Source organism: Auxenochlorella protothecoides (genome assembly GCF_000733215.1).
Source record: "Auxenochlorella protothecoides strain 0710 unplaced genomic scaffold scaffold79, whole genome shotgun sequence".
Taxonomy (NCBI): Eukaryota; Viridiplantae; Chlorophyta; class Trebouxiophyceae; order Chlorellales; family Chlorellaceae; genus Auxenochlorella; species Auxenochlorella protothecoides.
Window position 1 is genome coordinate 22,733 of NW_011934155.1, and position 13,431 is coordinate 36,163.

A 13,431-nucleotide genomic window follows, 5' to 3' on the forward strand; every position below is an offset into this window, starting at 1 on the left:
TACTAAAAAGCTTCTAGAAAATACTGAGTAAGCCATGAACACAGTTGATCGATTCAGGCTTGGCAATCGTTCGAAACTTCACGGTCACCAGTTCTGTTGCTCATGTAGAAAGGCACAAACCTGGCAGCAATGTAAGTGATACCCATTTACACTCGATCAATCGGTAGACCGTCCCAGCAAAATACTAAGCGGAGGATTCGGAATGCTATGATTGCACCCAGCATGATGGTCTGAAACTCGCTGTGACTCACACCATTCTTTCACCCCCCTGGATTGTAACGGGGTCGCCCTGGGGGCGGGAGAGGTAGCGATTTCTTGGGGCACTCTGCCTCCGGTCTCAATGGTTCAGGTACGACCTTACTCTATCAATATGAAACATAACCTACAGACTGTCAGGAATAAGGCCGTTACAACGTAAGTCGGTGGGTAGTTATACCCAGGGGGGGCAAGTGTCCCTTGGTCCAAGGTTGGCATGCAAAGGGGTCGCATCCCATGGTGAATGGTGCCGTGGGAAGGCAAGTAAGTTCCAAGTCATAGGGTTGGAGTGGACTGTGGAACAGGCAGGGGTGCATAGGGGACGGGTGGTCCAAGGATGTGCTGTGCATGACTGGCGAGCTCCCGTTGCACTCGTCCCCGGGGTGGGGGGGGTAGATAGGGGGTCGGATAGAATATAGGTCTCCCCGAAGAAAGGGGTGTAAATATGGCACGATGCGCGCATGCCTGTCTCAGTTCCTGGTCTCTGGCACAGCGCATGCAAGAGCAGCAGTCCCACCTATCGATCGAGGTGTCATATAGAGCACTTCTCGGACGCCCCCCCAGAAATCCTCTTCTGGACCGACGCCCCCACGTCTACACCCTTTCAGTGCCTCGCCCTCGCACAACAGCCCCCTTCGACGCAATGCCATTCGACTGTAATGCCTCGGTGAGTCCTGGAGAACGCTGGGAAGTCGTACTATAGGACTACCGCGGAGTTGGGCTGTCGTCTATTTGGTGGCTGCATGGATGGGATCCGGCCGCGTCGACATCTTCAGGGTGTGCGCGACCCGTCGCCTTGGGAACATACTTTCCCTCGTTGAAGACCATCCACACCCCTTTTCACTCCATTCGACAGGATTGACCGGGCTGTCTGACTCCTGTGTCACCAGTCGACAGCGACCCTCGTGCCCCGGCTGCCATGGGCGACGGCCTCAGCCAGCCGTGAGTGTGATACTTTTATCGTGCAGTTGGGACGGGATGGGCGGACCGGGTCGCGTCGACATCAGTGCACATGTGTCTCGCGCAGCTATCACCATCAGCCAACCCCCCTGTCCTATGGTATGTAGGTCTAGCTGCAGACTGTCCTCGCGTCCACTCCTTCAACAGGGTGCCTGGGGGCAGGCCGAGACAGCTCCCCAAGCTGGGCAACCGGCTGCAGCCTCGGTACTGGGTGCCCACGGCCGAGGCTGCGACACGGCCGAGGCTGCGATCCGGCGCCGTGACTGCCTGATGCGCTGTGCGGGAAGGGAATCACGACCCGGGGAGCGCCAACACCGCATACATCAGAATTGGCTGGCACAAGCGACATCGCCACACCTCGGAGGGGGGGCAGAGGCGGCTTGTGCCAGCCAATTTTGATGTATGCGGTGTTGGCGCTCCCCGGGCCGCGCTTTCCTTCCCGCACAGCGCATCAGGCAGTCACGGCACCGGATCGCAGCCTCGGCCGTGTCGCAGCCTCGGCCGTGGGGCACCCAGTCCCGAGGCTGCAGCGGGTTGCCCAGCTTGGGGAGCTGTCTCGGCCTGGCCCCAGGCACCCTGTTGGATCCGACTGTATCGACATCCTCAGGGGATGGTCTCACCGTCGACTTGGAGAAACATCTCGGATTTTCTCTCGTCGAAGACCATCCACGACCTTTTCACTCCACTCGATAGAGGTGCCCGGGCCATCTGACTCCTAGGTCACCAGTCGACAGCGACCCTCGCGTTGCCATGACTGAACGCCTCAGTCAGCCGTGAGTGTGATACTCTTATCGTGCAGTTGGGTTAAGGGGTGGGTGGACTGGGTCGCGTTGACATTCAGGCATAGGCGTCTCTCGCAATCTTCACCACCGGCCACACCCCCCCCTGGGGTTGCTATGACATGTAGGTCTAGCCGCAGACTGTCCTCGCGTCCACTCCTTGAACAGGGTGCCTGGGGCCAGGCCGAGACAGCTCCCCAAGCTGGGCAACCCGCTGCAGCCTCGGGACTGGGTGCCCCACGGCCGAGGCTGCGACACGGCCGAGGCTGCGATCCGGTGCCGTGACTGCCTGATGCGCTGTGCGGGAAGGAAAGCGCGGCCCGGGGAGCGCCAACACCGCATACATCAGAATTGGCTGGCACAAGCGACATCGCCACACCTCGGAGGGGGGGCAGAGGCGGCTTGTGCCAGCCAATTTTGATGTATGCGGTGTTGGCGCTCCCCGGGCCGCGCTTTCCTTCCCGCACAGCGCATCAGGCAGTCACGGCTCCGGATCGCAGCCTCGGCCGTGTCGCAGCCTCGGCCGTGGGGCACCCAGTCCCGAGGCTGCAGCGGGTTGCCCAGCTTGGGGAGCTGTCTCGGCCTGGCCCCAGGCACCCTGTTCAAGGAGTGGACGCGAGGACAGTCTGCGGCTAGACCTACATGTCATAGCAACCCCAGGGGGGGGTGTGGCCGGTGGTGAAGATTGCGAGAGACGCCTATGCCTGAATGTCAACGCGACCCAGTCCACCCACCCCTTAACCCAACTGCACGATAAGAGTATCACACTCACGGCTGACTGAGGCGTTCAGTCATGGCAACGCGAGGGTCGCTGTCGACTGGTGACCTAGGAGTCAGATGGCCCGGGCACCTCTATCGAGTGGAGTGAAAAGGTCGTGGATGGTCTTCGACGAGTGAAATTATGTTCCCAAGGCGACGGGTCGCGCACACCCTGAAGATGTCGACGCGGCCGGAACACCGCAGCAGCCACCAAATGGACGACAGCCCAACTCTGCGGTAGTCCTACATTACAACTTCCCAGCGTTCTCCGGGACTCACCGAGGCATTAGAGTCGGATGGCATTGCGTCGAAGTGGGTTGTTGTGCGAGGGCGAGGCACGGAAAGGGTGTAGACGCGGAGGCGTCGATCCAGAAGAGGGTGGGGGGGGCGTCCGAGAAGTGCTTTATATGACACCTCAATCGATAGGTGGGACTGCTGCTCGTGCATGCGCTGTGCCAGAGACCAGGAACTGAGACAGGCATGCGCGCATCGTGCCATATTTACACCCCTTTCTTCGGTGAGACCTACATTCTATCCGACCCCCTATCCACCCACCCCCCGGGACGAGACCCCGCTCCCCTACCGCCTTTCCACCCGATCCATGCGAAAGTAAAACACTTTCTAGACCTTTAAATGCTTGCTCGGGTTGGGAGGCCTCTTCGTTGTGCCTGGTCTATTCTGAACGCTTTGTGGGGCCTTACCATGTCCCGTCGGGATGCGAACGCGCGATGCATGGCAGATTGCTGTGTCAAAATATTCAGGTTACAGTAGAAACTCGCGAGTTACGCTCCAGGAGTCCCAGTTCGCGCGGGATTTAAATTAGTAAAAGCCCGACGACAGATCACCGAACCCCCCAGACTGTTTATTTACATCTGAAAATCTTCAATTAGTTGGAAACAATGCGCGGTTTGCCCCCGCTACTCGAACCCTCGGAGGCACCTTCACCACGGCCGACATAGTAGTTGCCGTCAAGGCCACAGTCCACGGTACCTACTACAATAAGCCCGTAACGCAGGCAACCATTCCTACGGCGCGCGTGTGTGACTTCCTGCACGAGGAGGGCCGCATGTTCAACCGCCCCCCCCCCTCCTCAAGCCCCCTTTCCCAGAGGTGCCCAACCCACAAGACAGCCAGCACAGAGGTGCTCCTGTCGCGGGTCGCGTGGATCGACGCCACCTTGCGACGGGGCCTGGCCTGGCACATGCACGAGAAGCCGTTTCGGAAGCTGCGGCATCAAGCCTACGTCGCCAGGGAGCGGGCCATCAACCGGCTAGCGGAGCAGTTCCGCGCCCCCCCCTGGAATGACCACTATCGTGGGCGTGGGCAACTGGTCGGCCCGGGACCGGGGGGGCATCATGCGGGGGGCTCCGTCGGGGCCCTGGATACGCTTCTTGCGGCGGGTGTGCAGGGTGGTGGTGGTTGACGAGCACAGGACTTCCAAACTGTGGTGCGCCTGTCACACCACCCTGCACGCCCACCGGCACAAGCGGGTCTGCAATGGCGTGGAGACGTGGACGGAACTGTGGGACACGAAGCGGTGTGTCAACACGGCATGCAAGGTCAACGTTGTCAACCGCGACGTGAATTGAGGGGTGAACATCCTGATGCTGACCAAGTGCTTTCTTGAGAATGCACCTCGTCCCATAGCTTTTGGTGGACCCCTGCTTCCCCTTCCATTCCCCTCGCCCCCCAAACCCCGTGGTTTGCCGATTGAAGCAAGCAACTGCGCAAGCGATATCCCGTTTGCGGGAACAAGCTGCTAGCATCCGGCACAAGCCCGGAAGGGGGGGGGTAAGGGTATATCGTGCTTTCCCGGGTGCCCCTCGCGCCCACGTGGCTCCCCCCTTAGTCATTCCCGGCTGACGACACCACAGCAGCACAGTAATTCACCCGCCCGCAGGTATAAACCCCATGCCCCTCGGCCGTCACTTGTCAATTGCAATCACAAATCATCGACCCACATTGTATCGTTATTGCTTCTTTTGTATCCTGAGCACCGCACCCGCTAGAGCGAGAGACTGTCCTCGGGTTCCGACCAGAGCAGACGCCTGCTCAACTCCACCCAGACTCCGCACCGCCACCCACAGCAATGGTGGGCATGGTGGACGGAAAGACCGTTGTCCCCGATGCGCCGAAGGAGGAGGGCCAGGCGACCCTGAAGATGCCCGATGGTTCCGAGATTGTTCTGCCGGTGCTCCTGGACTCCGCCGGTACCCAGTTCATCGACATCCGCAAGCTGCAGTCCACGTGAGCGTGTGCCTCATCGGGGTGGGTGTCGCAATGTGCACGACGTGCTCCCAGAGTGCTAGCATCCTCACGTGCCCTATGTCGGAGCCGACGGGGATGCTGCTCTGCACACACACGGACATGCCTCCCACCTTCCATCCTGCTCCCCATATCCAGAACCGGGATCTGCACCTTTGACCCTGGCTTTGGGTCCACCGCCTCCTGCGAGTCCTCCATCACCTACATCGACGGCAACAAGGGCGTCCTGCTCTACCGCGGGTGGGCGACGGGTTGGTTGAGGGAGTGTGGGGGGGGAACAGAACGAGGTCCATCGCATGGCAATCCTCGCCTTGGTGGCTCTGGCACCTGCACCAAGTGGACATGCAGCGCGAGCTCCACCCCCCCCCCTTCCATAAACCAACAACAGGTACCCCATCGAGGAGCTGGCGGCAGAGGGCGACATGCTGGACTCCACCTTCCTGCTTCTCCATGGCGAGCTCCCTTCCCGCGCGGAGAAGCGCGTGTTTGGCCGCGAGATCAAGATGCACACGCTGGTACACGAGCAGTTGATCCAGTTCTACCGCGGCTTCCGCCACGACGCCCACCCCATGGCCATCATGTGCGGCGTGGTGGGCGCGCTGGCCGCCTTTTACCCCGAGGTGGCCAACACGCGTGACCCCGCCCAGCAGCTGCGCGCCTGCTACCGCCTGATCGCCAAGATGCCGACGCTGGCGGCCATGGCGTACAAGACCAGCATCGGGCAGCCCATCATCTATCCGCGCAACGACCTGTCCTATGCGGAGAACTTCCTGCACATGATGTTTGCCGTGCCCTGCGAGCGCTACGAGGTGGACCCCGAGCTGGCCAAGGCCCTGGAGATCATCTTCATCCTGCACCTGGACCACGAGCAGAACGCGTCCACCTCCACCGTGCGCACTGCGGGCTCCTCCCAGGCCAACCCCTTTGCCTGCGTGGCCTCGGGCATCGCCGCGCTGTGGGGCCCCGCCCACGGCGGCGCCAACGAGGCGGTCCTCAAGATGCTGCAGGAGATCCAGGACCTGGGCGGCGTGGAGAGCATCCCCGAGATCATCAGGCGCGCCAAGGACAAGACCGACTCCTTCCGCCTCATGGGCTTCGGCCACCGCGTGTACAAGACCTACGACCCGCGCGCCAAGCTGATGCGCCAGGTCACCTACCGCGTGCTGGAGAAGATGGGCATCAAGGACCCGCTGCTGGACATCGCCATGGAGCTGGAGAAGATCGCGCTGCAGGACGAGTACTTTGTGAAGCGCTCGCTGTACCCCAACGTCGACTTCTACTCCGGCATCGTCCTGCGCGCCCTGGGCATCCCTGTGGAGATGTACACCGTGCTCTTCGCCATGGCCCGCACCGTGGGCTGGGTGGCGCAGTGGAAGGAGATGGTCAGCGAGCCCGTGAACCGCATCACGCGCCCGCGCCAGATCTACACGGGCCACCTGCGCCGCAAGTACGTTGCCGACGTGGACCGCACCGAGAGCGGGAAGATCGAGATCAACGGCAAGGAGGGGCAGGGCGTGTTTAGGGGAAACCTCCTGTCCCGCATGGTCTCCACCACCGCCCGACCCTCAGGACGCTGAAAGACGAACCGCTACCAGGATGAGCCATGGCGTGGACCGGCAGCGCCAGCGAGGAGGATTGGGACGACCATTCCAACCTCTGGCAATTGGACGCCAGTGGCCTGACCCTGCCAGCCACCCAACCCTCCCATCCAAGTCGTTCACCCCCCCCCTGTGTTCTGCCGCATGCTCCACCACCTCAAACCCAAGGAAGAAACACTCGCTGTCATGAATGGCCCTCGACCCTCGTGGGGATGCCACCATCCTGCGTTCCCCCTTTTCACTTTTTGCCGGCATGCATGCCCCCCCAGTCGTGCAATTTTGCTGCGGTGCCTGCGAGGGGACGCCAGGGCCCCTCGCCCCCGGCCTGGCCCACCACTCGGGGCAGACCATGAGTGTATCGTGCACATCCCCCGCATGTTTCCCATACCCCTGCTGCTTGTAGACCCTGGGCTTCTGGTATGGATTTCGGAGAGTCAAAGGTCAAGAGGGCGACGAGATGGCAGAATGCGCACGTGCAGCAAGACTTGCCTGTCAGGCGTCCACGCCCGCCTCCATGCGCGCCCGCTTCCACTTGTACGCCGCCTCCAGGATCTTGAGGTTGGGCGCCGCCGCCGCCTCGTCCTGTACGAAGGGGGTCCGACGGGATGGTGGATCATTTCACATGGTGGGGGGGGTTTGGATAGCGGTATGGTGGACGGTGTGCATCTGGTCGTCGGCAGGCCACAGGCCCTTGCTGTCCCACCCCTCCTCCGATCGCGGCGGCCGCCGGCACGCCGCCCCCCGCAACCTCGAGCACCCCTCTCAATCCACTCACCGGGAAGATGTAGTCGTAGTACTCCTCCGTGCCGCCCGCGGGTGTGCCGTCCTCCAGCACGATGGCGCGTTTCCGCTTCACCCGCCGCGGCATCTTGGCGGCCACGGCGGCCACCGCCGCCTCGGTCTCCTCTGCCGGGCGGCAGGTGCTGGCCGCCTCCATGGCGCGCCAGGCCTCCAGCAGGAGCAAGGCCTCCTCCTTGGCCTCCGCCTGGCCTTCGCGCAGCGCGCGGAAGCCGCGCTCGTACACACGCCGCGCAGCCGCCTCGCGCGCCGCCACGCCCGCCGCGCCGCCCTCGGCACGCTCCGCCTCGGCCCTCCTCTCTCCCTCGCTCACCCTGCCCTCCTCCTCCCCTTCCTCATCGCGCTGCGCCAGCAGGGCCAGCGGCGTGGCCTCGAAGCGCGCGTAGCTGAGCCAGACCTTGACGTGGCGGGTGCGGGCCAGCAGGCGCTCATACAGCGCGCGCGCAGCGTCTCGCCGCCCGCTCGCGATCTCGTAGTCGATGAAAGCCTTCCACAGCAGCTCCGGGCCGTCCAGAGCGGGCTGGCTCACCGCCATCTCGTACAGCCCGCGCGCGCGCTCATCCTCCCCCAGGCCCCGCTCCAGCTCCGCCCAGCGCGCCCAGGCCCCCGCCGAGGCGGGGTTCCACTCCACATACTTCTCGTACAGGGTCCGGCACCGGTCAACGGCGCCCAGGGCCAGCTCCATGTCGATGTAGGAGCGGAAGAGCTTGTCCTTGGGGGCCATGCCCAGGGCCATGCCCAGGATGCGGCGCGCCGCGTCCAGGCGCAGCTGCCGCACCTCGAACTGTGCGGCCATGATCCAGATCTTGGAGAAGGTGAATGCCGCATGGGGGATGAGCTTCAGGCAGGCGCGATACACCTCTCGCGTCCGCTCAACGTCCTCTGACGGGACAGGGATCAAAGGGCGGTGTGTGTGTGTGTGTGTTTAAGAAGGTACATCTGATGGTTGTTCAAGAGATCAACTCAGCCCTGGACTGCTGCACTCTATGCACCAGTCTGGCACAAGATACCAGGCTGGCGATTGTGTGCGACGCCTCACAGTGAACCATTCCCCAGCACCCAGTCGGGTCGAGCGACCCCCACATGACACCTTCAGGGCCCTCTCAGTCTCCATCTTGAACCCCCAATAAAACCCGCGCCACGCCCACCTGCCACCAGCTCCTCGAACAGGGCATACATGATCCAGAGGTAGATGTAGCGCTGCCAGTATCGCTTCTCCGGCGCGGGGGGCACATTGGCGATGGCGCGCTCATACACCTCCCGTATCCTGCCAAGGTCTCCAGCGCCCTCCTCCAGCCGGATGTAGTCGAACCAGGTGTCGTAGGACAGGGGATTGGCGCGTACCTCGGCGTCGTACTGCTGCCGCCTCTCGGAAACGATCACCTCCTGTGAGAGGAAGGAAGGGTGGGTTCCTCAGAAGGTTGTAGCCCTGGGGGGAACGATTGATGCAAAGAAGCTTGATGCTGCGGGCGTCTGACAGCTGGACCCTCACCGGCACAGCCCAGGGACCTCCATAAACACACTCCTGTCCCCCAGATTCTCCACCATGCCAGTGCGATGCCGGCCGCAATCCCGACGTACACATTCAGTAGCATAGCTCAGAACACAGCTTGCGGCCCATCCCTCGGTTCGAAGCGCACCTCGATCCCCTCCCTGCTGCCCTGCTGCTTCTCAAAGGCCACGAAGCGCTTGTAGAGCTCGCCCACGCCAGAGCGCGGCAGGGTGTCCAGTCCGTACCGGAAGATGGCGCGTGCCCGCTCCGGCTCCTTTACCTTCTCCTCGAACTCGGCGAAGCGGATGTACAGCTCCTCCTGCAGGGGAGAGGTGTGTTTGTGGAGTTATATGGGGACAACTAGGGTGCTGAGCACAGCATGGCAGCAGGAACATGGCGACTCAAGCCTATAAGCTGGCAGGCAAGGCCCAGCCAGTCGGCAGCGCACCGACTGCGAGTCTTCGCCCAGTTCCTCCACGGCACGCTCGTAGCAGCGGCGTGCAGCCGCCACGTCGCCTGTCAAAATAAAGAGGCAACCTGGTTACGAGCAAGCTATCTTCAAGATCGAGTCCGAGGCTCCTGCTCGATGGAACGTGCAGGAGACACAGACACTTCCCTTGGACATCCAGCAAACTCAGCGCACGACAAGGAGAGACCTATGTCAGGAACACCATCACCCGCAGCTCACCTTGCTTCATCTCAAACTTGGCGTAGCGCACCCAGGACTTGACGTCCGGCAGGCAGCGCACATACCGCTCGTAGATGTCCCGCGCTCGTCCTGCCTCGTTGTACCGCAGCTCCATCTGCAAAGTGTGGGGGGGGGGGCGACGGTGATGTGAAACGCTGCGATGCAGGCACCTCGCCGACCGTCCAGGCAAGAGGCGGTCGCCCATGGTATGGTCAGCAAGGCCATGCACGGAGCTGCCGGCCACAGACCATCTGGGAAAGGGCACAGCTCCACAATCGCCCGCTAAACTGCACACATGGACCTCCAAACGCCCCAGCCCCACCCCAAGTACCTTGATGTAGGCCGTCCAGCCGTGGTGGTCGGGCTCCCACTTCATCCAGCGCTCAAAGATCTGGCGGGCCCCCGCCACGTTCCCAAGCATCTCCTCCATGTGGATGTACTTGTACCAGAGCTGGTCGATGCGGGGGAGCAGGGACACTGCCCGGTCCCACACGTTGCGCGCGTGGTTGACGAAGCGGTGCCGCATCTCCATCTCCACGTACTTGAGCCAGAGCGAGACGTTGCGGTGGTCGGTGTCCAGGGCGCGTTCCCACACGGAGCGCGCGCGCCGGAAGTCCTTCTGCTGCTCCTCCCACTGCGCGTACTTGACCCAGACCGTGGGGTTCCAGCGCCCCACCCGCCGCACATCGTCCTCCATCTCCTTGCGCTTCGCCAGCCGGTATTCTGCGTGGAATGGTGGTGGGGGGAGGGGGGGATCAGCGGTGAGGACAGGCTGGTTGGCTGGAGCAAACCTGAGTGCACAAGCTCTCTCTGTGGATGCATGCATTCAGGGAGAATCTGACTCTGGACCAAGTCCATACCACCCTGGCAGCCCCCTCAGGAGGGACACCCCTGCTCACCTGCGAGCTCCTCCGGGTCGGAAATCTTGACCACAGGCGCTTTAAAATCATCTGCTTGTAGTGCCTTGGATTCACGCAGGATTTGCTCCGCAGTAATCTGTTGGGAAGAGATGGAGGGGAGGGACGGTGGGGGATGGTCTCCTGCCCTTCGTGTACAAAAGCTGAGATCATCACCCAACGAGCACGCCACCCACCTGCTTGCTCGCTGCCTGTCGATTCTTCACCGCAGTCGCGCGGGGGAGGCGGACCTCCCGCTCCCCAGCCGTGGTGCCTGCGTTGTACGCCATCCCTCCACCCCAGGCCTGGTCAGGCAGAGGGGGCTTCCCTTGCGGTGCCGCGCAGACTAGCTACGCTCTGCACAGCTCCTCTATATACTCGGTAAGGGAGTGGATGGTCTGGAGGTGCGACTCCGCTCGTCTGTGGATCCATCGATATCTGGGCTGCCGGGCCTGACGTGGCTCGCGCCCCCTGGAGGACCGGGGGCCTCTTACTCGAGGTTTGTCCCCCATGAATAGGCTGGATCCGCTCTAACAGTAGGACTACGGCGTTTTTTCAATACAATAGGATTCATTTCATGCGATTGCACCGCGTCCGCTGTGTCGCAATGATCTGCGATCAATGAGGTTGCGGGGGGCATAGGTATGATGGGGACTCGAGGCTGGTCGGCGATCCGAAGCACAGCCATATCTCTGAGAAGCAATACACCCAAACTGATGCAATATCTGTGCCCTCATCTTCTGCCGACTTTGTCGACCAGTGCCCCACTCTGAATACTTGCCACTCCGAAGGTGCAAGTCAAACATGGCTGCCGGGTTGAGGGACGCCCTGGCGGCATACAAGGCCCTTCTGGGCCCTGCAGCAGACCCTCAGACCCCCGAGGAAGCCGAGAGAGACCGAGGCGCCTACTTTCAGCAGCTGCGGGACAGCCTGAGCCCCGGCCCCTCTCTGGCCAACGAGGTCCAGGCCTGGCCCCGTAGTCCTGCCGCCGACCTGCCTCGCTCCCGCCACCTCTCCATCTCCACGGGCATGCGCCTTAGGTATCTGGAGTGGGGCAGAGGCGGGGACGAGACCGTCCTCATGTTGCACGACGCTGGTTCCGGTGCTGAGGCCTGGTCGCCCGTGGCAGGGCCCTTGGCCGCCCGTGGTATGAGGGTGCTGGCCGTCGACATGAGAGGTGGGAATAACAGGGGTCTGATGAAGTGGAAATCATGCATCAATGACACGGGCAACAGATGCAAGCATGGCATCACTCGGTTTCTGTGCAGGCTGAATCAAAACTTACATCCACCCCCCTCCCTTTCGGAAGCTCTTGCCCCTGCCGCCCCCGCCACAGGCCACGGCGACTCCACCTGGTCCAGCGACCGCCGCTACTCCCTCCCGGTGCTGGCGGAGGATGTGCTGGCCTTCATTACCGCCCTGGACCTCTACACTCGCCCCCTGGCTCTAGTTGGAGTGGGCGTCGGCGGCGCAGTCGCCATGGCCGTTGCCCAGCAGCGCCCCCGCCTGGTAGGGGCCCTGGCCGTCGTAGAGTTCGCCCCTCCCATATTCGAGGAGACTGGCAGCGCCAAGGATGGCAAGATGCCAGAGCAGCTGGAGGACGACCGGAGGGGGGGAGCACCTGTGGAGGACGGACCGGGCTGCTCCAAGAGTTATGAGCCTGGCTATCGCAGCCCAGCAACCCGACTCCCCGCCTGGCAGCGCAGCCGGGCCGGCGAGGCTGCTGCTTCATCAACCCCTGCCAACATCTCAGCCAGCCTGCTGAGCGCCCCATGGTGGGGCGGGTACCCGGGCCAGGGCGCTCGATTCGAGGGCCTGGTCCAGCTGGCGGCCCTGCTGGGGCACCCGCTCTCGGCGCTGGGGCCCCACGACGCCGCTTCCTGCGTGGCGTGGATGGCGGCGATGCGCGAGGGGGGATCGACAGCCGAGGCCGAGGCGGCGCGGACAAATCTTCAAAGGACGCTGACGACGCCGAGGGCGGCAGTGGCAGCGGCCGCCGCCGCATGGACGGCCGTGCGGCTGCCGCCTGGAGCCCAACCCGAGGAACTCGCGGCAAACGCCCTCGCTGGTCCCTTGGACCTCCGCGCCGACCCTGCCTGGCTGTTCCACTTCGACCCGGGCGCGGTCCTGCGGCGCATGCCGGCCGTCACCGCGCACATCGCCGTCATGGTCGGCGCAAGGAGCGGATGGGTGAGCGGGGGCGAGGGCGCGGCCCTGGCGCGCGCCGCCACCGCCGCCGCGGCAGCTGGCGTCGTCACGCTGCCGGGGATGGGCCACCGGGCGCTGCCGGATGGCGCCCGGGCCCTCACGGCAGCGCTGCAGGACTTCCTGGAGGGGCCGGCGATGGCGGCCCTGCAGAGGGGCAGCGCGGTGAGCAGGCGCCCTGAAGTCCTGGGTCTGAAGACCCTGCCCCGCTTTGACACCCTGCAGGACGCGCAAAAGGTGGGGCCTGCAGGGCAGCAAGGTCCGCCCCTGAGGGGGTGACTGTTCCAGGATCTTGGGAGGGCAGTTGCAATACCCTGACCTTGTCACAGCTGAGTCGTGCGCGGAGACGCTGTGCAGAACAGACAATGCATCACAGGAAGAGGCGCAGACCCGGTGAGGCTCCCCCACCAGCCCGCCTGATCCCATGGACCCCTCCACAGGCGCTTGGACCCCGGCCCCTCCCCAGGCCAGAGGCTGTGGAGGAAGCCCTGAGGAAGCTGGATCTGGAGAACGGAGAGGAGCCAGGTTCAGTGGGTGACGCACACCAGACAGCCCTGGCCAACAACCCCTCCGACTACTTTGGCATGGTCGGGTGACACTCTGCTGCAAGGCCTTGGCTGCCCTCGTGACCCCCCACAGATGAACTGCCGTGCTTCTGGTCACATGGAGTGCACCCCCATTGGTATCAGTCGGGACGGCTTGGCAGGGCCAAGAGCATGAGGAATGGCAGAGTGAC

At 63.1% G+C, this 13,431-nt stretch overlaps 4 protein-coding genes across 4 annotated transcripts; 2 read left to right on the top strand and 2 right to left on the bottom strand.

Annotated features, from left to right (window-relative positions):
* Positions 1 to 4,851: 4,851 nt before the first annotated feature.
* On the top strand, positions 4,852 to 6,595 carry F751_5999 (Citrate synthase; the record flags this gene model as incomplete). Its single annotated transcript, XM_011398015.1, has 3 exons — positions 4,852 to 5,000; positions 5,157 to 5,258; positions 5,407 to 6,595. 3 exons carry the CDS (start codon positions 4,852 to 4,854, stop codon positions 6,593 to 6,595), a joined length of 1,440 nt encoding a protein of 479 aa, XP_011396317.1.
* A 140-nt stretch (positions 6,596 to 6,735) lies between these two features.
* Positions 6,736 to 7,002, bottom strand: F751_6000 (hypothetical protein; the record flags this gene model as incomplete). Its single annotated transcript, XM_011398016.1, has 1 exon — positions 6,736 to 7,002. The coding sequence occupies one exon, from the start codon at positions 7,000 to 7,002 to the stop codon at positions 6,736 to 6,738; it is 267 nt and encodes an 88-aa protein (XP_011396318.1).
* Positions 7,003 to 7,108: 106 nt separating this feature from the next.
* On the bottom strand, positions 7,109 to 10,780 carry F751_6001 (Crooked neck-like protein 1; the record flags this gene model as incomplete). Its single annotated transcript, XM_011398017.1, has 10 exons — positions 7,109 to 7,198; positions 7,392 to 7,601; positions 7,728 to 8,296; positions 8,563 to 8,800; positions 9,055 to 9,225; positions 9,355 to 9,422; positions 9,595 to 9,709; positions 9,917 to 10,317; positions 10,494 to 10,590; positions 10,688 to 10,780. The coding sequence occupies 10 exons, from the start codon at positions 10,778 to 10,780 to the stop codon at positions 7,109 to 7,111; spliced, it is 2,052 nt and encodes a 683-aa protein (XP_011396319.1).
* Positions 10,781 to 11,294: 514 nt separating this feature from the next.
* Positions 11,295 to 13,291, top strand: F751_6002 (Tropinesterase; the record flags this gene model as incomplete). The annotated part of the gene is made up of 4 exons (XM_011398018.1): positions 11,295 to 11,667; positions 11,827 to 12,659; positions 12,813 to 12,932; positions 13,136 to 13,291. 4 exons carry the CDS (start codon positions 11,295 to 11,297, stop codon positions 13,289 to 13,291), a joined length of 1,482 nt encoding a protein of 493 aa, XP_011396320.1.
* Between the last annotated feature and the right edge of the window lie 140 nt (positions 13,292 to 13,431).